General features: G+C 53.7%; 2 gene segments (V, D, J or C); both read left to right on the forward strand.

Annotated features, from left to right (window-relative positions):
• The window catches only part of LOC122488426, a 42,010-nt gene extending 32,369 nt beyond the window's left edge, over nt 1-9,641 (forward strand). The window contains 5 exon segments of the C gene segment in view: nt 3,995-4,034; nt 7,902-8,288; nt 8,855-8,872; nt 9,007-9,113; nt 9,379-9,641. Of these exon segments, the coding sequence occupies nt 3,995-4,034; nt 7,902-8,288; nt 8,855-8,872; nt 9,007-9,113; nt 9,379-9,399 (573 nt within the window).
• Nucleotides 9,642-11,870: 2,229 nt separating this feature from the next.
• Nucleotides 11,871-18,444, forward strand: LOC122488348. The segment is given in 7 exon segments: nt 11,871-11,879; nt 12,661-12,751; nt 12,998-13,129; nt 16,727-17,113; nt 17,686-17,703; nt 17,838-17,944; nt 18,210-18,444. Coding segments are annotated over 7 exon segments (765 nt in total).
• The last annotated feature ends 7,781 nt before the right edge of the window (nt 18,445-26,225 follow it).

Genomic DNA, 26,225 nt, shown 5'->3' on the forward strand with positions numbered 1-26,225 from the left:
ATTCTTTGTAAGGCCGGTGTGGTGGAGAGTCCCCAGCTAAATGGCGGAAAGGAAACTTACCTAGAGGGTATATTACTGATATGCAATAAGGCAGGAAAATGGAAATAGATCAAAATAAATCATTACATCGACGAAAGAGATCCTCAGTGTAGGAAAGGAATAAAGAAGGAAGCTTGCCACTTTCCACTCGATAAAGGCCATCCGTGACCTTTTATTCAGGTTATTGGCAGAGTGTTGTGAGATCCAGCACTGTTCGTGAGTAAAAGGCACAGACTGTCTTTTCCTTTTTTCCCTAAATTCTCAGAGCCACACTATTGTACCCAGCTTGTGACACCACCAGATAGCACTCTGACATTCTTCATGGCTCGCACCTGTGCTTTTCCTGGTCAGGGGACAAGCAGTGCATCCCAAGCGCCGTGCTGAAATGGAAATACCCGGGGTAATTTTGTGCTTGTTTTGTTTTGTTTATTTAAATACATAATAACTCCAATACTAGAGATTTTTAACACAACATATCCTAAGGACTACTGAGAAATATGCATTTTTCACAAGCTTCCTGAGTGATTGGGGACCCAGTATGTCAAGTCAGGACCATAACATATCTTCTTAGGTAAACTGATCTTCTTTGGAGAAAATAATGAGTTTGTAAATTACACAAGTAGGTTTCTTTTTTAAGTAGCACATTTCAAAATATTACTTAAAGCAATGTTTTCTTTGTATTTTCTTTAGAATTTTAAAGTTTTATTTTAAATAGATCATATAGCCACCTGGCTCAAAAACTGAAACAATACAATAAAGTTGAGACCGAAAAATGTTACTTTTACTTCTACCTTGTTTCTGTCTCCTCTGGTCATTCTTAGTAGGCAGTTACTTTGATCAGTTTCTTTTGTATCATTCTGGTGTATCTTTATGCAGAACCAAGCAAGCAGTTCTTATTCCCCTCCTTTGCGGGACAAAAGGCAATGTACAGCAATGCTAATCTGCAGCTTGCTTTTTTTCCACTTAACAATGTATCTTAGAGAGCTTTCTGTAGTATCATGAAACATTTGTATTTTTTTTTTTAGCATCGAGCAATATTCCATTTTGTGGATGTATCACAGATCATTTATCCAGTCCCTTCCTGATGGGCACTGTACGTTCCCCAATCTCTTTGCTACCCCCAGATAACGCAAATATTTTACAAACATTTTTTATTTGTCTGCAAGAATAACTACAGGATAAATGCCCAGATGTGAGATGTCCAGGTGAAAAAGTAAATGCATTTGTAGCTTTCATAGATATTTCCAAATTGGTCCCCACTTAGATGGGTAACCTTTTACGTGTAGAAATGCATATCCCACGACGCACAAGCTAATAGAATGTCTTCCCTAATTCCACTTTGTCAGTCACATTGGTGAACAAAGATATTTCAATGCAGCTTTTTCTTTGCAAGATTTTTTTCCTACGGTGAAGCGCCATTTGCGTTACTTTTTCTCTGAACCATCTGTTCTTTGCCATTTTTATTGTGCTGCTGGATTATTTTCTTACTGATTTCTAGGAGTTCATTATATACTGGGGAGATCAGCCCTTATGAGGAAGATTGCAAATGTTCTCCCCATATTGTCATTTCTCTTTGGATTCTGCGTTTATTTTTCCACGGAAGTGTGTCATCGTTAAGGAGTGAAGTTTGTCTTTTTTTTTTTTCTTCCAGATTTTAAGAGTTTGAAACTTCACAGTTTGAAAGGCAATAAAAGGAAACACCATCGAGTGAAATAAGATCCAGGCCACTCAACTGGAGGTTGAATTTCAAGGTCTTCTTGTGCAGGAAAGTAAAACATCTACCAGCAACTTAAATGCATCTGCCCCTCGGGGATAAAAAGGAGAAGGCTATGTCCATGACTGCATTTGAGCGTTCCTGCGACTTTATGCATCTGACTATTCACTTCCATGTCCCCAACTCCCTTTTCCTAACCTGACGTCTGAAGTCCACAAGAAGGGGGGCTGATGCACACAGGAGCCGTCCCATGTCCAAACCCACTTGAAAATATGCTGGAGCTCTCAGCTGTTATTTGTCTCTACCTAGGGACCCCTACACGCCCCTGTCCTCCACCCCGTCCCTGCAGTGTAGCTCAAGGTCACTTCCCCTCCAGACCACCCTAGGGGTTCGAAATTGGGCCAAAGGGTCTGAGTATTGCGGGATCCCATTCCCGGATGAAAGGTGTGGCCTCTGAGTGACAGAGCCACAGGCAGGCCTGAGGCTGAAAGGGGGCTGCTGCTTCTTGCTGGGTTGGGGGGTGGGGAGGGTGGGTCCCTACAGTGACGACATCTTGCAGAGGGGCGGAAACCAGGGAAAACCATCCCTGCAGCAGCCAGCCTTGCAAAGACACACAGCTCTGAGAAGCCAAGAACATCCTGAAGGAAGGGCATGGGGGTGGGGAGGAGCCCCTCCCCGGCCCGGTCTGCACCCCTGCCACCGCCTCGCACGAGGGGGAGTGATGTCACTGACCTGCCCTCCAATGCCCTTGAAGGAGCAGCTGCTTTGGTGGTTTCTCCCAAGCTCTGATGGGCAGAACCATGGGAGGGGTCGTTTTTTGTACAAAGCTGTAACATTGTGGGGACAGGGGGGGCCACGGTGATTCAACTCTACGGGAAAGCTTTACAAAAACCTTTCTGCCTTTCCCAACCCACAGTCTCTCCACTTTTGTCCTGGGTCACCGGCCTGAGGGTGGTTCAGGTCAGAATGCCTCTGCCTCACCCCTGTTCACCTGTCAAGCCAAGACCATGGATAAGGACAGGCTTGGATCGGGACTGAATCTTCCAGGCAGAGAGCCCAGATGCGAGAAGAATGTCTCAGTGGCCCCTCGGGTGAAGGACTCAGGAGACTCCTTCACTCCAAGCCCCACAGAACCAAGGACAAGGTCAGTGGGAAGGTGCATGGGAGGTGACCCACTCCACAGAGGAAGAAGCCAGAGATATCCCCACTCTCTGTGGATATGGTCACTGGCTCTAGGACCCTGCCTTTCTCTCTAGATCCACGTCCTTTTAATGGACCCTCAGAAAAAAATCAAGAAAGTAGTGTGGGACCCTCTGGATACACTCTGGCCATGCTCTGTGGCCCCAGGAGTCAGAGTTGAAAATGTTTTATGCAATATCGGTAAAACACAGGCAGGGATTTCTGACCCCAGCATCCTCAGACACCAACTACAGCCTCTGTTTCTTTCCACGCCTCAAATTTGTTTGCCTCCTGGCCTGGAGTCACTGTGTGAACACTGAACTTTTCTTTGGAGCAGGCACCAGGCTCACAGTTATAGGTAAGCTAGACTCTGGGTCTTTCCAAGCCCCTCATAGGGGAAGCAGGTCCAAAATGCCAGGTCCATTTTAGAGTGGCCATATTCTGATGTGCTATGATTATACCTTCGGCCCAGGGACCAAGCTGACAGTCGTCGGTAAGGCGGTGGGGACTCCGGGCAGGGCATGACCGGGAGGATTCTATCCCAGAAAGTGTGGGAGGGAAGGGATCACCCAGCCCCTGGGTCCTGGGCAAGGAGATGTCATGCGGGCATCTGGGAACCAGTACCTGGGAGGGTCCCGGTCAGGGTAAATCCACGTAGCCACCGGTGGTCCTCTGTAAACTCAGAGCTGAGCCTCGGTGGTTCCGGCAGAGGAGGGAGAGGAGATAGCACTGCCCCCTCTGAATAGTTACCTGCCAGAGAAAACCTAGAGAGAGCCCAGAAGGCAATCAATGAGCCCTGATACGGGCCCACCTTCCTCACTGACTGGAACTCTCTGCAGGGGTTTCATATCTTCCCTTGCTCTGGATTTCACAGGAGGCCATGCTGTCTCCTTTTTTCTGACTGTCCATGAACGGGGATATGCACGGGGATATGCAAAGTAGGGCTGGTGTCTCTGTGAGCGAAGAGATCCACGAACACCCCGATCTGTCCCTGAATCCCAGCTGAGCTCAGCAGACAAGGGGAGGTTCTGAAGCAGATCTGAGAGGCTGTGCTATGGCGAGACCCTCTATTTTGGGGAAGGGAGCCGGCTCACTGTTGTAGGTAAGCTCATCGAGGCTGGAGGGCTGGGAACCTACAAGGAGGGGCAGGGCTCCAGATGGAGCCTCTGTTCTGGGGGCTTAGCTTAAAGCACATTTTTATCAGAAAGATCTGAATTCTTGCCTTGAGGCGATCGGGAGGGGACGGCCTCCATCCCTGGTAATTTCACAGACTGGCCGTGCCAAGTCTGGGTTCCCGTGCTGGGAGGCAAGTAGTCTCGTCTTGGGGTCACCGTGTCCATCTCCCGTCTCCTTGGAGCGCACCCCATCATGGCCGCGGTAGATGGGAAGCCTCTAGCCTTAGAGCTAGCTTCGTCCTGCTGTTTTCCCCCCTCGTCCAGAAAAGAGAGGGACACGGGAGAAAGGGGTGGGGGTCACATGGCCACATTGGTCCCCTGACATTTCAGGCCATATGCGTGCCCCCTCTCCCCCTCCCAGTGCCAAAATTCTGCTACGGAAAGGGAGAAGAGAGCAGGCAGGTACACTTGGGAAGGGCAGGAATTGGACGCAGGTGGGCAGTTTTCCTACCAGCCTGCAGTGTTGTGTAACAATGACAATTTTTCACAAGGGGGGCCAAGCTCTCTGTCTTGGGGAAGCAAGCAGCCTCCCTGGGGGGGTAGTGTGTTGGAAAAGTACAGTCCCAGAAGGACTCCGGAGACAGGGTGGGGACGGGGGCACAGCGGGAAAAGGCACAGAGAGTGTGGGGAACAGAGTAGGTGCTAGAGCCCCCAGGAGTTTGGGTGGATGGTAGCTTCTGGAAGGAAAGGCCCCAGAGCAGCAATTCTGGGTTTGTCACACTCTTGCTGTGCTGTGGAGCAACCAGGCACAGTACTTTGGAGACAGGACTCAACTCTGTCTCAGGTAAGGAGCAGGACCAGGGTGGGAGAGCTGTGGTCCCTGGGACCCGGGGCCCTGTCTCTCCCCACGGCTGGTTGTCAGGGGTCAGGTAAACTCTCTTATCCTGGGGACCTTCTCCGGGGAGCTGTGGCTGCCATTGCTCTTGGTGTGGCTCACCTGGACCCTCTATTTGTCCTCCCTGGGTCTTCAGTCCTTGATGTGACCTCCTCGCTCTTTCCTCGGTTCATCCTTCCTTCTCATGTGTGTGCCTCTTCCCACCCTGAGCCTTCTCCTCTTTCCCCATCATATGCCTGGACCTTTCTCCAGGTCTTCTCTGGTCCAGAGCCACGCACCCAGGCGGAGAAGGTGGCAGAGCCCGTTCCCTGGGAGCTAGGACCTGCCCTCTGGCAGGAGACCCCCGCCCCAGGTTTTACCACAGCTCCCTGCAGCTGTGCTCCTATAACTTACCCCTCCACTTTGGGATGGGCACCAGGCTCGCTGTGACAGGTTGGGGGCCACGCTCCGGGCGGGAGGGTGCCCATGCATGACCCATCAGTCCAGGAAGGAGACGGGGGTGACGGACAGGAGTCTGAGCCGCCCCCTCCCTCCGGGAGTTTCTCTGGCTGCTCTGTTGTGCTTGTCTCAGACCCTCGGGGGTAGACTTGGTCTTGGGGGCTTTGTGTTTTCTTGCTGTTTTCTCATTCTCTGGGCTGCCTTCTTTCACTCTCTTTTTTTTCAGGGGTGGTTGTTTTACTTTCCCTTCTTTATCTGAGTCAGATCTTCTCCATTTTCCCTCCTGAGCTAACTCCAGTCCTTCATGGTTGACTCCATTTGGGCGAATGGGTCTGTTTTCTATGTTAAAATCCTTCTAACACCATCCACCTGCTCAGAACTCCACCCTTGCCTTCCCTGTCCTCCTTCTCCATCTCCACCAGTCTCCAAAGACCCATGTGTGTCTTCCTGAAGGGATCTAGGGCTTTGGAGGCACAGGGGGTGGTGTATAGACTGGCGAGGCTGGGGTTTAAGAGACATTTCTGAGCCCCGGGGACAGAAGGCGCGTCGCAGTGTCATGAAAGCTGCAAGGGGTGTCTGAGGGACATAGTGCTTGGCAGGATCCGAGGAGATAGGTGTGAATAAACTTTCTGATACAACTGGAAACTTAGGCCACGTTAGTAACAGATAAGGTACAAAGAAGAGAAAAGAGGCTGAGGCCCCATTTTTCAAACCTCAGGACCTGTGCTGGGATGGTAGGGTAAGGGGCCCATCACAAAACGCTAACACACCATTGGCATGCTCCGGAGGAGGGGGGCAGGCGGAGGGGAGGGCAGGGATGGGATGAGTCTGGGCTGGGAACAGAGACAAGGCGGGAAGAACGGGAGAGTTGGTCCTACCAGATTGGTTGGCTCGAGCAGACTCTGTCCTGCAGAGACAGAGGCACATGCCGGTGAGTGTAATAATTAGAAAGTACAAATTACTGAGGTTCGAAATGCCTGGGCTCAAGGGATAGTTGGCGGGGGGAAGGGGGGGGGAGGCGGAGGGAGGTTGAACAATTGGAAAGTGGAAATCTCAGAATCTCTGAGATCTATAAAATGGGGGTAATAGCGTCAGCCTCTGGGGGTGTTAAGTTGTTAGGGACTAACTTCTACGGACACCTTTATAAAAGGCTCACCTCATCGTGATAATCCTTTCTGCTCCTGGCGGTCATCATCACGTGTCAGAGTTTGGCCTTTTTCCAACCTCTGTCTCAATTTTCCCATTAGAAACATTTTTCAAATTTGGATAAAGTGGAAACATCCGGGTTCCCCACATTTCCGCTCCAAAAAAATCATTCCTCTGGTCAATATAGAGCCATAGATGGCAGAGTCCATTCTGGTTTAAAAAAAAAAAAAAAAGGAAGCTTAATAGATGGATGTGTTTTCTTTTATCCCTGTGTGTCTTTACATGAGGTCATGGCTTCCAACAACTCCAGAAATTCTCCCCTATCTGTCAGGCATGTAAAAGGGCCCAGGACTTTACAACATGAATGCTCAGATGAAATGGCCCTTGGACTTTGGAATTTGTTCATACCCAGCAAGGTTTTGCTGCTTTTAAAAATGTGAAGCTTGGCTGTGAACTAGGATTTCCAAAGCTGGCAGGGAGGCTTGCTGGGCATTGGAAGGAAAAAAGGGCTCAATCCATGAGCAATATCTTTCATGGGATTATAGCCAACCCGGGCAAGCTAGCACATACCCCATGTGCCCCAGTATAAGTGCAGCGAATGTGGAGCATCTGATAATAGCCAGAGACTTCATGGCTCCTCAAGCAGGTTCTATGCTAAAGAAAGAAAGCAAGAGAAAAGGGAAGGAAGAAAAGGAAAAAAAGTGAGTTGGGAAAAGAAGCATTTAGGAAAAAGTATAGTCAGACGCAACAGGACAGTGAGTCTTCTAGACAACAAAGGCTAATTCTAGTACCTGCTCCCCCTCCCTAAACGGACACTCAACACCTTGTACAAGAGAACAATGACAATTAGGAAAAGTCAGCTCGGTTTCCAGGATCATGTTGCTAGCAAGAGAACCCTCTGCCTCACAATCCGGTCTCATTCAGCTCTACTAAAGATGCTTCTCCATCTAAAACAAGAGACAGTCACACGGCGAAGAGGACTTTGAATGGGGAAGAAAAAGAGACACATATACTCTTTTGATAGATATGGAACAAGGCCTTGTTTAAGAGACTCTGCAAAGACAGCCAAGAGAATCAGGACCCATTGCTACCTTAGCCCAGGGAGTCTAAGTGTGTGCGTCCATGGAGGAACCCAGAAAAGAAATCGTGAAGTTGTGGGAGAATAACAACAGAGGACAGTGACCCCCAAACACACAGGACCTACAACTCCATAATTTTGCTTTAGGATGACCCCATTTCCAGCTCTCTCTGTCTCTGTCTCTCTCTGTCTCTCTCTGTCTCCCTCTCCATCACACACACACACACACACACACTGTCCTTCCAAACCCAGACAGCTCTCAGACCAGGCCTGGCCCCAACCCCTCTTCCCTTGCAGAGGACCTGAAAAAGGTGAGCCCTCCCAAGGTCACAGTGTTCGAACCATCAGAAGCAGAGATCTCCCGGACCCTGAAGGCCACGCTCGTGTGCCTGGCCACAGGCTTCTACCCCGACCACGTGGAGCTGAGCTGGTGGGTGAACGGGAAGGAGGTGCGTGACGGGGTCAGCACGGACCCTGAGCCCTACAAGGAACAGTCCGGCGCGAATGTGTCCAGCTACTGTCTGAGCAGCCGGCTGAGGGTCTCCGCCACCTTCTGGCACAACCCTCGGAACCACTTCCGCTGCCAGGTCCAGTTCCACGGGCTCGGGAAGGATGACCAGTGGGACTACCCCGAGGCCAAACCCGTCACCCAGAACGTCAGTGCCGACACCTGGGGCAGAGCAGGTGAGCGGGGGGCCGGGGGGATGGGCAGGGGGTGAGTTGGGGCACAGAAAGGGGGGGTGCAGGCAGGCAGGAGACCAGAAAGACTGGATGCAGAAAACGGGGGGTGGGTGGGGTGGGGCAGAGAGGGAAGACCAAAGCCCACTTTGAGGGTGAGTGGGCCCCTCGAGCTCATTGCCCCCCCATCCCCCTCCCCCCCGCATCCTCAGCCCTGCAGGGCCTTGCCGCTGGGGCCCCTCAGTGTCCCAGCCCGTGGGGCTCAGCTCCGAGCGGGGTGCCCCCACCCCCGTGCCACCACGTTCCACGGGTTTCAGGGATGACGAGGCTGCGCTGGCTCAGCACAGGAGGGACCGTCCAGCCTGAGAGCGGGCTGGTCTGAGCCTGGGAGTCCGTGCCCACCTGCGAGGCGGACTCCGCCTGTCATGTTAGTGACCTTCGTGTCGTTCTTAACTGGAGTACAGTTGACAGGTGACACCGGGTTAGTTTCAGGTGTGCCCGACTTAGCAGCTCTTCCTCTGCCTTAGGAGGTGGGGTCTCTCATCCATTTCCCTCCCCCTTTTCTCTTGCAGACTGTGGCTTCACTTCGGGTGAGTGACCCTCTCCCCCACTTCCTCTCTGCCTCCCTGGCACCAGAGCTGGGGCACCCCTGGACCCTGGGGGCGAGGGGGAGCCAGGGGCGCTGGCTCACAGGGAGCTCTGTGCTGTCCCTTCCTGCCCACAGCGTCCTACCAGCAGGGGGTCCTGTCGGCCACCATCCTCTATGAGATCCTGCTGGGGAAGGCCACCCTATATGCCGTGCTGGTCGGCGTCCTCGTGCTGATGGCCAAGGTACAGAGGCGGGCAGGACGGGGCGGGCAGGCTGGAGGGAGAGGGTAGAACCTGGAATGTGAGGGCACCGCAGAGCCCGACCCGGGCCTGATATTTCCTGCGTCTCAAAGAAATTATAAGGTGGCTGCCAGACTGGGGAGAACGTTACAGGATGCGGCACCAGAGGATGAGGAGAGCCAGCGGCTGTACCCCAAGCCGGGCGCAGAGTCAGGTTCTCCTACTGTTCGTGGCCCCTGGGACCCTGACAATGCCCTCTCTTCCTCAGATCAAGAGAAAGGATTCCTGAAGCCAGCTCGGAGGAAGAGTCCTGAGCTTCCAGTCGGCCATTGCCCCAATATGGATCCTCCTTTTCCCACTTATAGCCAGTGCTTCTGAAGAGCTGTTTTCATCCCTCTGCTCACCCCAGTAGCTACCCCTTATGTGCATGCACACGCGGTCGCTCACGACCTAACTTGCCTTAACCCGGGGGGCCTCGCGTGACGAAATCGACTGAATCAATAAAAATGGCCTGTTCTGGCTTGACTCTGCCTTGTGAGTGTCGGGACATCTCTTCCGCCCATCTCTGACTTCCCATGTGACTCGTGTCAGGTATTCGAGGAAAGTGAGGGACCCAACCTGTGGTCGGCAATCCTCCTCCCTTGCCAGGAGAACTTTAGTAAATGTGAATGGTAGCGATGAGATGAAAAGAGGCTTACTCGGGAACAGCCCAGAAAAATGGTGACGTTTCCTACAGGAACTTCGTGTCCCCCCTGGACAAAGGTGTTCGGAGAAAGAGCCCACGCCCACAGGCGTGTCCACCCGTAACTGGTCAGGTAGCCCCGGCTAACGCAGCTTGCTTTGACACATATCAGCCAGCTCCCTTTCCGCCCTCTCACTGAGGACACGACCGTCTTCACTTGACAAGCAGGCTTCCCGGCCGCGAAGAGAACACGCTGACTTGGAGATGTATTCTCAGTAGCAGAGGGGTGTGAAAATGTCCCCTGATCCCTCCCGGGAGGGTAGAAAATAAAGGCCCCTAAAACCAAGAATCGGCCCTATTGCTATTTCTAGAAATCCTTTAAGAGCTGTTGGTGGTCTCATTGTCACCATGGTGACGCGGCCCACTGTCCTGAGGATGGCACAGGGGACCCGGCAGTGGTCCTCTGCCTCCTTGCTCCATGCATACCTCACTCGTCTCCCCCTGCATCCCTGAGCCACGTGCTCTCGGACTGTTTTGCCCTCCTTTACCAGGAGTGACCTAGTACTCTGACTCCTACTTATTCTTAAAGCTTTAGCTCCAACATCTGCCCCCCAAGAAGCCTTCTCAGGAGCTTCCTTGCCCCTTACTCCCTGAGGGTGGCCCACATGCATCCTATACTTGGCTACCATACTGCACATGCCTTCATGAGACACATGCCACACTTGAAGGGCACTGCCCCTTCACCCCTTCAAGCGTCCCCGTCTGACACTCGGCTCCTTGAGAACAAGGACATGTTTTATTACAGTGTCCCTGGGATATGGCATAGCACTTTGGTTCAGTGTGAGTACACAACAAACGATCTTTGAGTAAGTGAGTGCATAAAGGAGTGGGCCCCAAGTGACCCAGTTCAGGAGAAGACATCACCATAAGGCCTGTCTGAAGTAGCCACACTCACAGGGCTGTGACATACAGCCTTCTCTCTGTGTTGCAACACATGAGGTACTCAGATGTGTGTGTGCACATATACAACACACACACACACACGCATGTACATACAATTATATATACATATATATGAGACAACAAAGACCTCTTAAAGGATTTCTAGAAATAGCGATAGGGCTGATACTTGGTTTTAGGGACCTTTAGTATCTACAACACATATATAATATATATTGTATATATATATATGCTGATATGTATGAATGCACTAATAGTGCACTAATAGTGCAAATGCACTAACTCACTCATTAAGCCCATATCACTGCAATGTTCTGCTATTAACCCCCAAGAAAATAAAGATATCCAAGTCACTTCCCTGACCATGAGGGGGGAACTCATGTATAGAAAGCGTTGAAATACAAAGTGATGCTTTGAAATGGCAACGTGAGCTGTCTGCTAACATGCAGCCAGAGGCTAGCTCTTGGTTTCCCACTGGGATCATCAGGGAAGAGTCTGAGAAGGTGGCAAACCCTTCAGAGAAGAGTCGGTCTGATCGTCCGCGTGGGTGGGTAGTGGTGGGCAGTCAGAGGCATGAACCAGAGCCGAAACAACAGGGCCAGGTGCTCGTGGGTGCTTAGCCAGAGGTGAGGTTCAGGGAATGCAGGGAAAAGACGTTAGGGAGGTCGGTGCAGGCTCATCTGAGGGCAGGCTCAGGTCCTTGCAAACAACACGAGGCCTAGCACATAGTAGGTGCTCGTGTTGTGTGTGGAATACACGAAGGACGAGGAGCTTGGACTTTGTGCAGGGAGCACTGGGGGTTACAGAGGTTTCCCAGCTGTCTGTCCCCATGCCACAAGCTGCCATCACCTGTTCTGTGGATTCCACTCCTGGCTCCTCCCACCCGCCTCACTATAAATGCCAGTCTGTGCAGGTGGGCACAGTGAGTCCCAGAGGGGAGACCCGGCGACACAGGTCTCCTCAGAGTGGTGTGTGCCTCCGTGAAGGGGCCTCTCTGCCCCACCAGCCCTCTGCCACCTGTGCTTCCTGTCTCTGCCCGGTGGTTGGGGGAGGGGGCCAGAGGGAAGGAAATATTTTTGTATCGCGCTGTAACATTGTGGGGGTGGGAGTAGCACACGATGATTCAGGTAGAGGAGGTGCTTTTACAAAAAGCTCTGCCTCAGCAAATATCCCCACCCAGCCCAGGGAACACTCCTGGATGGGGCGTGGCTGGGAGAGGTCTCTGGAGCTGGTCCCTGACGGGCGCTTGCGTGGACCTGGACTCAGGGAACGCCTCTGTATCTCCCTGTTGCAGACAGCTTCCCAGGAAGTGTCAAAGTGGGATCATCACACAGCACTTTTCACAAACCTCGCCCTTGACAGAGTATTTGCACATGAGTTACTTGTGAAGAACTCACAACAACACCGTGGGAGAGATGTTATCCCATTTTTCAGATGAAGGGACTAAGGCCAGAGAGGTTGCAGGCCCTATAAGTACTAAGAGACGCGGGTCTAGCCTGGAACGCTTCCCAACTCCAGCCCAAACCACCCTTCACCAATCCCCATTCATTTTCCACCTCCACTGTTTTGTCCCCAAGCCAAGCTGATTCTCCTCTGCAAATTGGCCATGACCTCCTGCAGTATCCAGGTTACTATGTCAGGCTAGTTCCGTAAGTGGGGAGACAGAAGCCCGGGAAGGAGAAGAGCGCGCCCTCAGCTCGTGCCAAAGGAAGTAGGAAGAAGCAGAAATTTTTGGCAGCCCCTGCGCACTGTGCTACAATAATGAGCAGCACTTTGGGCCAGGGACCCGGCTCACTGTCCTAGGTAAGAAAGCTCCAGGTGGGAGGGAGGGTGCGTTGCCCAGCCTGGACACCTCCCCCACCGACCCTGGCTCTCAAGGAGTGGGTGCTGGCCCCTCCTGGGCCCTAGTCCGGGAAGGCAGGTTTGAGTCTGGGTTCCCAAGGCCGTGCAAACACCGGGCAGCTGTATTTTGGGGCTGGTTCCAAGCTGATCGTGCTGGGTAAGGACCGAGCGCTCCGCGGGGTGGGATGGAGAGGTGGGCAGCTGCCCGGCTCCGTTTGGGGGTCCCGCTCAGAGGCGGGGCTCAGCGCCAGGGCCGGGACTCCTGGGTCCGGGGGTGCGGGGCGCGCAAGGGAGCTGGGCTGGCGGGAGAGGGCAGCGCCGGGTTTTTGTCCTGGGGCTCTGGGCCGTGAGCACAGAAACTCAGTATTTCGGCACAGGTACCCGGCTGACCGTGCTAGGTAAGCGGGGGTGCCCGGGGGCACCGGGGAACGCGACGGGGCGGGGGAGGGGGGCGGGCCTGTTTTTGTGCCGCGCCCGGGGGCTGTGAGCCAAAATCCTCTGTACTTCGGCCCCGGAACCCGGCTGTCGGTGCTAGGTGAGCGCGGCGGGGGTCGGCCGGGTGCGCGGCAGGGGGGGCCGGGGCTGTGCAGCCTCCGCCCCGACCTTCGGCCGGCAGCCGGCTGAGCGTCGTGGGTGAGTGGTCGCGGGGTCGGGAGGGAAGGCGGCGGGTCCCGGGGCCGGTCCCGCCTGCGCACCACCTGGGCACCCCCTGGGCACCCGCTGGGCGCCCGCCGGGCTCCCCGCGCCGGCCCGGGCTGCGAGGCGGGGTGGGCGCCGCTGGGTTTGCTTGCGGGGCTGGACCTCTGTGCTCCTACGAGCTCTATTTCGGCCCCGGCACCAGGCTCACCGTCTTAGGTAAGGTTGGGGAGTCTGCTCCCCCCCACCCCGGCGTCCCCGTCCCAGCCCCTCTGTCCCCGTGGAAGGGGCGGGTGGGCCGGGGCGCGCTGTCCATCGGCGGGGTCAGCCCTGCAAGGGGGGCGGGGACCGGGTCCTCCCGCGCCGTGAACCAGGCGGAGGGCAAAGGGGGCTTTAGGTCTCTTTTCCTGCTCCGGAGGTACTTAGGGCCAGGGTGAGTGGGGGACGAGAGGGTTGATTAGGACTCAGGGCCACGGGATTAGAGGACCAGACAGAGAAGGGAAACCCCGGGCTGGGGGAGGCGCAGGTGTAGCTGCTACGCAGAGCTGGGAGCCGGAGGGGAGTAGGGGGGAGAAGCAGGGCCAGCAAGCGATGGCGGGCACCCGGCCTAGCCGGCTCCTGGGAGGGGTCGATGGAGGGAGGCCGCTGGACAGAGGGGGAAAGGGATGAAAAGCGCGAGAGGAAGAGAGAGGCCAGAAAAATAGTGAAGGAAGGCATCAAACAAGCAGGGTTCCCTGATTTACTGTTCAGCATTTAAAATTAGATTTAACCCCCTGCCTTTCTCTCCTAAGCGAGAGGCCCCTGAGGTGTGCCTACAGCACCAGTCCTGCCTTGGGCTGGACTGGAACCTCAGCCCCGGGGGGTGCATTCACTCCCCCCCCCCATGTCTCCCTCTGCCCCCACCCCCACCCCAGCCTGAAATCTCAGACCTCACACCAAGTTCAACAGCCCAGGTGGGCAGGAGTTCATTTGTCCCAAACATACATTGAAATGCAGACTTGGTGTTTGTGGGTTGAGAAAACTTCCCAGGGGGATCCCAAGCTCCTAGATCTGGAAAGCACCTGGATGGAACATCCCCTGGTGCTGAGAATGTTGAGGCCACAGAGGGGAAGAAACTCACAAGACTGGTACAGGAACCTGGACTATTCTGATGACAGCAGGCACCATTTGGAGTTAGACTGTCATTAAGCTGGAGCCAGTGGGGCTTGGCTAAACTTTGTCCCAAGGAAAGGCCAGATTCCTGCAATCAGCAGGGGTGAGGAAAAGACCAGGCTTTAGAGCCAGAGAAAACTGGGTCCCAATCCCTGGCTCACTAGTGAGCGGGTGACCTTGGGCAGATGAATCTGTGTGAAGCTGGGTCCCCTCTACAATGTCATCACCAATACCTACCACTTACTATTGCTGTGCAGATGACATAGGACCCTGTATGTCAAGTACTCGGCAATGGCGGATTGTTATCATTCAGCCCTTCTCTTCCCCACCCTTCCCCTAGGTGGTCCCTGGGGGGTGAGGGCAGAGGGTGAGCCCAGTGCCAGAGGAGGGACAGGATTTGACCTGTGGATAATGGAGAGGAGGGCTGGCTATATGTGACGGTGGACTGGGAACAAGAAAGAAACTTCACAAATCTGCCTGAGGCTAGTCCAACCCACAGAGCGGATACAAACAGAGGCTCACTGGTACCAAACTTACACCCACCTAGGCAAGCTCACCCACACCCCGCAGGGACTCACAAACATGGAAGGATAAAGTGACCCGGCCTCACAAGGAGCTGTGTAGACAGCACCCTAGAGTGCCGTCCAGGTCCTGTTTGTCCTGCCAGTAAACATCACACGTGGCTCAAAGGACATCATTAATTTTGCAGGAAGGACTGAGTGTTTGCCAATGAGGGGGTCAGAGGGGTGCCCCAGGAAAGCTGGTACAATTCCAGAGCCAGGGTCTTTGAGACAAGACTGAAGACGCCAGGCTGAGCAGGGAGGTTGATGGAGCCGGGCAGTATAGCTATTAGTTAGCCTGTTAGTACTTCAGGCTGGGTCAGCCAGGAAAAACCTAGGGACATAGGGGCAGTTAGCAAGTAGACGTTTGCAGGGAGAGGAAGCTGACAGGTTGGGAGGCCAGATCAGCTCAAAAGGAAAATGCCAGGCTCTTGTTAAGAATTTCAAGACGGTGACAGCAGCCGGGAAGCCAAGAGTGGGGCCTTTGTAAACGTGGGGTCCTGAACACGGGTCACACACCCATGAGGCTGGCCCTGGAAGTTAGGTCAGAGCCCTAGAAATGTGAAGCATCCCCTAGAAGAACATTTTCTCCATCTTCCAAGCTAAACTAGATTCTCATAAGAATGAGATTTTGCATTTTAACAGAATTGCCAAGAAACAAACGAAAAAATCAACAGAAAGCAAAGGAGTGGGATACAATGAATGGAGAGCAGGCCCAGGAGAAGTGAGCCAGGCTGATGAGAAGGTGGCCTGGGCCTTTACCCACGACTCTGCAGAGGAGACGCTCAGGACAAAACTTGTCTCAAAGCAACTGCTAGCAAGAATTTGCTCTGAGGATCTCAGATGCTTATTTAGGGAGCTGACTGGTAGAAAAAAAAGGATAACATTTGGAAGCAAAAGAGCAAAGAAGGTTGAGGAATCCTTGAATTTGACATAAGGAGACATTGCTCTCCGTCTGAGCTTAGGAACCTTGGGGGGTACCCGAAGGCAGACGAATGGCCAGGATGACCTCATGAACCGCAAAAAAAAAAAAAAAAAAAGGCAGAAAATCTCACATTCTCATGAGCACACCATAAAACAAAAGTGTACCCTCACACAGGTGCACGACCCTATGCCATCTGTATATTGTCATCTGAAGAAAATCCCCAGCCCCCAAATGCCCCCCTTATCCCCAGTTCCCCATTACACCTGAGCCTCTTAGATTCAGATGCAATTCACCGGCTCAGGACGGGAGCCTTCTGAATGTTTACATCACGTAAACCCCCCAGCCCCTCTGGAGAGTCAATGTCCTAATCCTCCCTTCACAAGAAGGAAGAATGATGCAGGGAAATTAAGACATCATCCCAAAGTCACAGTGGTGGGCAACGTCAAGTTTTAGGATTTGGATCCTATTATTCTGATTCCAATCCTGTGCTCACTCCCCTGAAATAACTACTACATAATATGGTGAAATGTAGACAGGTGAGCTTTTACTGATGGAGAAGAAATCAAATAACATTAAAGAAGGGACATTACTCAAAATGTCTGTAGGGTAACTACAAAGGACAGGAAAGGCAGGAGAACAATGACAGAGGAATGGGACAGTGACCCCCAAACACACAGGACCTACAACTCCATAATTTTGCTTTAGGATGACCCCATTTCCAGCTCTCTCTGTCTCTGTCTCTCTCTGTCTCTCTCTGTCTCCCTCTCCATCACACACACACACACACACACACACACTGTCCTTCCAAACCCAGACAGCTCTCAGACCAGGCCTGGCCCCAACCCCTCTTCCCTTGCAGAGGACCTGAAAAAGGTGAGCCCTCCCAAGGTCACAGTGTTCGAACCATCAGAAGCAGAGATCTCCCGGACCCTGAAGGCCACGCTCGTGTGCCTGGCCACAGGCTTCTACCCCGACCACGTGGAGCTGAGCTGGTGGGTGAACGGGAAGGAGGTGCGTGACGGGGTCAGCACGGACCCTGAGCCCTACAAGGAACAGTCCGGCGCGAATGTGTCCAGCTACTGTCTGAGCAGCCGGCTGAGGGTCTCCGCCACCTTCTGGCACAACCCTCGGAACCACTTCCGCTGCCAGGTCCAGTTCCACGGGCTCGGGAAGGATGACCAGTGGGACTACCCCGAGGCCAAACCCGTCACCCAGAACGTCAGTGCCGACACCTGGGGCAGAGCAGGTGAGCGGGGGGCCGGGGGGATGGGCAGGGGGTGAGTTGGGGCACAGAAAGGGGGGGGTGCAGGCAGGCAGGAGACCAGAAAGACTGGATGCAGAAAACGGGGGGGTGGGTGGGGTGGGGCAGAGCAGGAAGTCCAAAGCCCACTTTGAGGGTGAGTGGGCCCCTTGGGCTCATTCCCCCCCTCTCCCCCTCCCCCCCCCCCGCATCCTCAGCCCTGCAGGGCCTTGCCGCTGGGGCCCCTCAGTGTCCCAGCCCGTGGGGCTCAGCTCCGAGCGGGGTGCCCCCACCCCCGTGCCACCACATTCCACGGGTTTCAGGGATGACGAGGCTGCGCTGGCTCAGCACAGGAGGGACCGTCCAGCCTGAGAGCGGGCTGGTCTGAGCCTGGGAGTCCGTGCCCACCTGCGAGGCGGACTCCGCCTGTCATGTTAGTGACCTTCGTGTCATTCTTAACTGGAGTACAGTTGACAGGTGACACCGGGTTAGTTTCAGGTGTGCCCGACTTAGCAGCTCTTCCTCTGCCTTAGGAGGTGGGGTCTCTCATCCATTTCCCTCCCCCTTTTCTCTTGCAGACTGTGGCTTCACTTCGGGTGAGTGACCCTCTCCCCCACTTCCTCTCTGCCTCCCTGGCACCAGAGCTGGGGCACCCCTGGACCCTGGGGGCGAGGGGGAGCCAGGGGCGCTGGCTCACAGGGAGCTCTGTGCTGTCCTTTCCCGCCCACAGCGTCCTACCAGCAGGGGGTCCTGTCAGCCACCATCCTCTATGAGATTCTGCTGGGGAAGGCCACCCTATATGCCATCCTGGTCGGCATTCTCGCGCTGATGGCCAAGGTACAGAGGCGGGCAGGACGGGGCGGGCAGGCTGGAGGGAGAGGGTAGAACCTGGAATGTGAGGGGACCGCAGAGCCCGACCCGGGCCTGATATTTCCTGCGTCTCAAAGAAATTATAAGGTGGCTGCCAGACTGGAGAGAACGTTACAGGATGTGGCACCAGAGGATGGGGAGAGCCAGCGGCTGTACCCCAAGCCGGGCGCAGAGTCAGGTTCTCCTACTGTTCGTGGCCCCTGGGACCCTGACAATGCCCTCTCTTCCTCAGGTCAAGAGAAAGGATTCCTGAGGCCAGCTCCAAAAGCGTATCCTGAGTTCATAATCCTCACCCCGGATTCTCCTTTCCATGCTTCCAGCCTGTGTTTCTAAAAGCGTGATTCATTCTCCGCCTCTTATCTCCTTCCTGCCGGGTTATCTGTCCCTTCGCCCCACTTCCCTGTGGATTGAGCTCCTCAGCCCTGACACTGAAAGAGACTAAAACAATAAAAACCATCGTGCCAGGCCTGGCTGTGTCTCAGAAGTGTCTGTGAAGTTCTGCCCTCCAAAGACCTAGCGAAGGCACCAGCCCTCTGGCACATGAAACCACTGACCCTTCTTCCTAAGCGATGCTGCTTCCTCCCGTTCATCCTGAGGGAGGATGGGCTCCCTGATCCACACCAGCCATCCCAGGCTCCCGGTGTGTGGGGTTGGTCTGCAGGGTAAGGGGCTGGGCACAAGAGAGCCCTAACCCCACCTTGGCATGGGGCATAGGGCAGGGCAACCTGTGTGTTGGAATGCTTGGTCATTTCTCAATTCGAGACTCAAGTTTCATTGATTATGCATTTAGGTTTTATCCACGTCTGTTCTTAATGCCTCCTTCAGACCTAGTTCCAGTCTGCCTATCTAGAAGAATCCCGAAGAAGGCACAGAGTTGAAACCCCTGATAAGTGAAGTCCAGAGATCTCACAGAAGTGGGGCATGTGGAGGCAGGCCCTGGGGGGGGGGGGGTCCGGTAGGGGCTGAGGTGTGACACCTGAGTGACCCTTCGCTCGGTGGGTTGGAGAGCAGGCCACTCCAAATGCAGCCTGTCAAGCACATCCGCCTGGGCAGAGACAGTTATCTTCCTGGGGCAAACTCTGGGTTCACAAGCAAATCACAGTCACTGTGGTAGAACATTGCACCAGGGGAAGGGAGGGATGCACCAGGGGAAAGAAGGCACAGACTGGTGAGAGAGACCGGAGATAAGCTGGCTTAGGCAGAAAGTCAGGGGGGAGAAGGAAGTCTGAAAGCTGAGAAAGATTGAGGAAGGTGGCATCCCTTTTTGGTAGCCTGCTTGGTTCCAGACTTGGGGCTGGACGAGGCACAAGGGTGCCCCAGTTCATCCCCACGGTGACCCTAGAAACAGGTGTCATTCTCCCTACTCCACTGGTAAGGAAGCCACCGTTCGCAGATCAAATGGCTGGTAAGCCGGGAAACTGCGGCACATTCTTTTGAAGATGGAAATTCAGGAAGCTCTTTCCAAGTAGTGGCCAGAGGGGTGTGACTGTCCCCGGGTGACGTTGGAGTAGCTGCCCCCAACCTCCAGCCCAGGACCCACAGTAACAGAGTAAAGGGACCTTGATCCCTGGGTTTATTTGTTCCTTAGCATTGCAGTAACAAAGAACCACAAACTTGATGGTTTTAACAGTAGAAATTTATTTTCTCGCTGTTCTGGAGGCCAGAAGGCCAAAACCAACGCGTGGGCAGTGCCGCATCCCTTTTTAGAAGCTCCAGGGGGAGAATCTTCTCTGCTTCTTCCCACCTCTGGCATTCTTGGTGGCCCTTGGCTGTGACAGCATCCTTCCAACTTTAGGCCTGTCTGCACATCACCTTCTTCCCATGTTCTTGGGCCTGGATTTTCCCCTTATTTTTTCCTATTACAGCATGAGTCGTTGGATTTAGGACACACCCTGAATTCAGAAGGATTTTATCCCGAGATGAAAAGTTTACATCTGCAAAGACCTTGTTTACAAATTGGGTCACATTCTGGGGTTCTGGGTGGCCATGAATTCTGGGGGGATGCTATTCATCCCACTGCACTGAGTGTCTAGGAACCGGGGAGGGGGGTGGTTAAGGGTTCTCTAGACCCAGCTCACACAGGCTGGGAAAGGACATGGCCCAGGGCGGGGGTGACCCTGGGAATGCCTCACACGCCTGCAATTTCCCATCAGTTGTAATTATTTCTAGATTTCTCAAACAGCAGCAGTTTTTTAGTTGTTGTTCATTTGTTTTTATAATGACTAAGAAGCCCCCAAATGGGGGGGTTTAGGTCCTAGACCAGTACCTACAAGAGCAGCACCTCCCATGCTTTAGACAGGCATGGCTCTTCCTCACAAAGGTGGGCCAGGGACAGTAGGCACAGAAGGGACAAGAACGTGCCTCAGAGAGAGGAGGGTGTTGTGTGGGCCAAAGGGGGTGGCCGGGGACAGGGCATCGAGGACAGGCATTTGTGAGCGCAGAGAAGTGAGGGGGACTGAGCAAGAGCAGGACAGAGATGGAGGGGAGGTGGGAAGAGGAGACCCCCCCCCATAGGAAATGGGGCCTGCAGGCTTGGTGATCCTCATAAGGGGCCTGCTGAGCAGGGGCACTGGCAGCTGGGAGGATGTGGGCGGAGGTGAGGACCCAAGGAATGTCCTCTGGAGATGAATGAGCCTCTACCTGCCCGCTCCAGGAGACGTAATAGAGATGGAGAAAGTTACAAATGTCATCTAGTCCCCACCCCACAGCCCGCTTGACCCAAGGAGAGCCTCCTTCCCCAAATCTTTACAGCTGCTTCCTTGTCTCCCTCAGACAACACCCCCAGCTCCCCAGTATTCAACTCCCAGCACTAGGAAGTTAACTTCTTCTGCCTCTGTCCCTCTCTCTGGTTTCTAAGTAGGTCTTTCGGAACCAATACTGCGCATCCCATCCATCCTTCCCCAGGTGAAACTGAGCAAAGACAGGTTAGATGTAAGGCAATCCTAACATTTATTGCATGAACGGGGACACTACTGAGAGCGAGAGACGGGATTCTGGGACAAAGGAGGTGAATAAGGATTGTCCCAGCAAAGTAGGATATGTGGCCTTTCCAATTAAAGGGGCTCCCAAGTGGGGTGCCTGGTGGCTCAGTCGGTTAAGCATCCGACTTCGGCTCAGGTCATGATCTCGTGGTCTGTGAGTTTGAGCCCTGCGTCGGGCTCTGTGCTGACAGCTCGGAGCCTGGAGCCTGCTTCAGATTGTGTCTCCCTCTCTCTCTGTCCCTCCCCAGTTTGTGTTCTCTCTTTCACAAAAATAAATCATTTTTTTAATTTTTTAAAAAATAAAAATAAAGGGGCCCCCAAAGAGTTTCTGGGTTCAGAGTTATCCCTGTAATGGGACACCACTGAAGCAACTCATCATTGGCCCAGGCCTGTCTGCCTGTTCCAACTCAAGGTTCACTTAAACTTCATCCCATTGAAGAAACCTGTGGGCAGAAGGTAATCTAGGGACAAACTCCACAAGTGAGACCAGTACAGGGGCAAAACATGCTTACTGAATGAAGAAACTTAGGAGCAAAACATCTCTAGGAGGATGTCTAGGGCCCCCAAGTTCTCACCATCGCTGGGACACAGCCGGACTCGTCATGGGCAGCTCCCCAGGAGAAGAACCTCAACCCTGTGACCTTTAGAGATTTACTTAGAAATTAAGAGGGAAAAGTGAGCATCCAACTGGTCATGTAATCAGAAGAACATCCTGGTGGGGGATGAGATTCCTATGGAGAAGTGCTGCTCAAGCCACCGTCACTTGCCCAGAAGAATTTTTCTATCAGCACAAGTATCCGGCAAAGACCCACACACCTTCCTACTGCATGGCTCATGGCCAAGCTACACAGGCTGGGCAACGGGGATGGGGGAAGAAGGTGCTGGGACCATCCAAGAGACAAAGATGTTTTTTCTCTCTTAAGTAAATAACTAGGGAGGAGGGAGGGGGGAGAAGAAAGAGAATAGGATTGTAGAACAAGGTGGGGGGAAGATCCTGATAGATACTAATATATCCATTTCCTGCCATAAGACGTTTCCTTATTTTTCTTCTTCCATAGGGACCCAGGGAAGGGCAGCCTGACTGATCTCAGCCCCTAACAGTCAGTGTGACACACAGCCCTAAATGTCCTATGTAGGAGGAGCATTCGTGAGATCATGGATGTGAGAACGGAGGACTGGTACTTGAGCCCTCTCTTGAAACTATACGTGTACCACAAAAACACGCTCCTGCCTACACATATTTTCATTTAGGGGTGCTAGCAGATGCTGGTGGAGATCACAAATGGCTACAACACCCATATCAATTCTCAGCATGACGCCTGACATATGGATGGATTGCTCTTCTGCTCACCCACTGACCTCTTCTCAAACTTTCATCACCCGGTTCACTTTTGCCCCGTCCATGGAAATTACTCTATGCCCGTATAAGATACAGAGCCTGGAAGGCCATCAAGCCTGGGCAACAATTTTAATTATGGTTCATTCCCATTGCTTGTGGCAGACTCCCATAGTTACCAGAAGGGTGACTGCTTGGCCTTGATAACCCCATAATCTGAGATGTTAACCAAACAAAATGTTTCCTGCCTCAGTCCACAGTTGGATATCCTCCCCTCCCATCTTGGAGACTTTATTCTCTCGAGCTGTGTTTATGGAGCTGAGGTCCCCGGGTTCCTTAACATAATATACCTGTCTGTTTCTCTTTAGGGTTTACTGTGACAGCACCGAACCATGTCCTGAATCATGTCCTTCCAACAGAGGACATAGTCTCTGCTCACCACATGCCCACAGTCCCAATTACATTGGGACTCTCCTCCATTTCCACCCACTATCTTTACTTTTTTGTACTTCACTCCTAATAGGGTTCCCTCCTTGGGAAACATGGGGTCCCAGAGATCAGTGAGTGGATCTGTATGTCAACAAGAAGGACCTGAAAATGAGCCCACGGCTGTGACTATCTCCCCAGGATAGTGTCATCAGCCAGCTCTAACTTATCTCAGCTGTCCTCCGTGAGCATGAAGTGTGGTCTTCACAGGAGACTGAACCCCAGGGCTTCCTGTGGACCCAGTGCCCTACTGCTTCCCGATCAAACTCATTGACATAAAGAAGCGGTTTTTAAGATAGTGGCTTGAGGGTGGTCCTGGGCATGACCACTCCTGCCCAAGTCCTGGGCCACTCCAGCGATTCCAGCTCGGTCCTCTGGAACCCTCACTCCCACGGTAAGACTTCTTCTTGACTGGGGCTGGGAATCATATACACTCTGTGTGGTAAGGGAGCATGCATTGCAGTCTTGCACCCCACCCCCCTCCCCCAGTTATGCTTGACCTGTCCTGGGAACAGAGAACCCCCTATCTGAGCAGGCCATTTCATCACCGGATGGCTCTCATGAAGAATTCTATCCTGTTCGCGGATCCATCCATCCCATTGTAGTGCCCCTCGTTGGCCATCATGGTGCTCCCATGAGAACACTTCCTCTGACAGCTAGCAAGCCCACCCCAGCTGAGTCCACACGTCTGTGAGAGACAGAATGAACAGAACCCTTAAAAGCTTGAGCGTGCAGCGGAGGGAAAGCATACAGCAGAGAGAGAACAGGATGACAACAAAGAATATAGACTTTTAAGCCAAAGACACCGAGGTTCCAGCCTCAGCTCTGCTCTTATCAGCTATACGATCACGTTGGACACTCAGCTTCCCTTCCTATAAAATGGGCTGAATCACAACCCTGACTTCATAAGGTGGCTTCATCTTATTAACGCACACGCTATGCAACGCACAGGATGTTTTCCTCAGGTGGCCCAGTTTGGAGCACTTCCGACTCTCCCCAGCCCAGCCACCCTCTTCTGAAAACATTTATGTTTGTTTTTACCCTCCCACTTTTCTAAAAGTGTGGTGCTCGGCCCGGAAGGCAGCACCAGGTGGGCTCTGACCTACATAGGGGAGAGAGAGAGCTCTGCCTCCTCAGTTTCGATGCCGTCCACACTGGGTCCGTTAGAGCAATGTTCAACATCCTGTACCCGCTCGCAGAGCTCACTTTTGACTCAGACCCTGGGTCTTTCTCACAGGTCTTGCAAAGGAGCCATATGCTGCTTTCCTGTGTGCAGACCTTTGCTCTTCTCTTTCTGGGGCAGGGGGGCAGGCGGAGGAGGGGAAACAGGAAGACTTGTTTCATTTTATCGCAGTTCGTCAGCTCATCTCTCCAACCGGTCTAGTTTCTGAGGAGTCTAAAGCTGTGGTCATCGTATTCACCCCTCCCTCCAACTGCCACTCAGGTCTGACCGTTGCGCCTTTCTCGTCCTTACACAAGTGGCTCATGACGTTCATAGCGAGATCACAGCTCAGTATGGAGCCCACGTTCCTCTGAGCTTCGTCTGAGATCCAGGAGCTGCTCTGACACAGAGCATTCGCTTCTGGTCCCCCTCCGTCCGCAGCCGCGTGGCCCTGGACAGCTCATGTCGCTTCCTGCGCCTCCATCTCCTCGGCTGTGAAGTAACGAGATGGGGTAGAGTGATGTCTAAATAATCTTCAAACTCTGCTCTTCTGATTCGGTGATCTGAGGTCTGCAGGCCCCGAATCACCATGAGGGAGATAACTCAGGGGATCTAAGTTCTCCCCAGACCCAAATCACTCACTGAGCCACTGAGCCTCAGAGGCTGCCTCTGGTGTGAGGGGGATGGGCTGACCCGGGAACCCCATGCTAACAACCGGCACCTGGAGCCTGACACCTGTTCCCTGGCCCTCCTCCAGGAAAGAGGCCAGGCCCCGAAGGAGGAGAACAAACTAGTGTTGAAAGGACAGTGGCCTGGAATCAAAGGCAGGAAGTAAAGAGATGCAGGTTGGGGTCTTTGAGGAGACAACTGGGGCAGGTTTGGGGGTGTCTGAGCCCAGTGCAGGCTGCTGAGCTGTTTATCTCTGAGCAACATCAGCCCAAGTAACAACAGACACCCACCTGCCCCTGGAGCATCTCAGGGACTCACAACAGGATGTGGTTTGACATTTACCAGGTCCTGCATCTGGGGGCCTGTGAAAGTCCTTCCCCCCACCACCCGCCCTCTGAGGACCACGAGAACCACACTCACCACATCCCCATCCCGCCCCCACCCCTTCCCTGCCACTCTTTCTACCTGGGCCTCAGACGAGCACCCTGGCGGTGGAAAATACAGCTACAGAGAGGAGAGGAAAACCCCTCTGGAGGGGGAATCTAGGCACCTGAGGGTCCCATGCAGCCCTCCCCGCCCCCAACCCGGCATCTACACCTGCTGGAGGCGGACCCCCCCCCCCGACCCCCCACCCCAGCAGAGGCCGCAGGGGGCACCTTGGAGATAGTGAGGAATGAAAACAGCTTGCAAAACTGCTCTGACCCAACTGGGGTCCCTTCTGGCCCCACATCCCTCAGGCAACTCCCTCCTCCCACCTGTCCCCTAAATGGGCCCCCCACCCCCGCTTGTGCCCCCCCCCAACTTCCTTCCAGTCATCTAATGAGAGGGGCTAATGAGTCACAGGAAAAAGAGCCCTAGATAATCAACAGACTGAAAATGGACGGTCCCTGGGTATCTGGGCAGGTGTCTGTGTGCCTGACTCCCTGGGTTTCTCGAAGCATCGTCCCCTACTGCTATGGTCTGCGAGGTCTGTGTGACAGATATTTTCTACCCCATCTGGGAAAGAGGAGGAGGGAGACCTGAGTGCAGAGACAACAGAAAACCAGAGAGAGACAATACCCTGAAGGAGGGACTAGGAAATGACAGGCTCTACAACAGGCCAAGCCGGCTTTGCAGCAGCTCACAGGGCTGGGACACGCTCAACCCAAAGCATATAATCCTGGACAAAAAGACGAAGCAGCCCAATTTCAGTGTCACCAGCTCCCCAAACCTGGGCCTTCCCCATCTTCCTTGACTAGAGAGAGGCCCCGGCTTTCTCCCTATCGGTCCCAGGAGTGCGTGGGGTTTTGCTGGCCACCAGCGTGTAGCTTGGGGTCTTCCACATGTCGGTGGCCTAGGAATGACAAGCGTGGGAATGGTTTTCCTGACACACCTCCAGAGTCCGCCAAGAACGGGGTCCTGGCACCTCTCCTAGAGAGGAGGCAGCTTCCTCTGCCCCAGGCGTAAGTGAGACTGGTGACTTCGTGGCAGGAGATGGGCTGGTTGCGCCTGTCCTGGGCTGCTTTCCTCTGTCCCCTGAAATTAAGGCGACTGTAGATCTTCGAGCCCTTAGACATGGGGAAACCGTTAGGGACGAGGACTCATAGTCATGACTAGGGCAGGAACGTGGAGGAT

This window comes from Prionailurus bengalensis, chromosome A2, assembly GCF_016509475.1.
Source record: "Prionailurus bengalensis isolate Pbe53 chromosome A2, Fcat_Pben_1.1_paternal_pri, whole genome shotgun sequence".
NCBI lineage: Eukaryota > Metazoa > Chordata > Mammalia > Carnivora > Felidae > Prionailurus > Prionailurus bengalensis.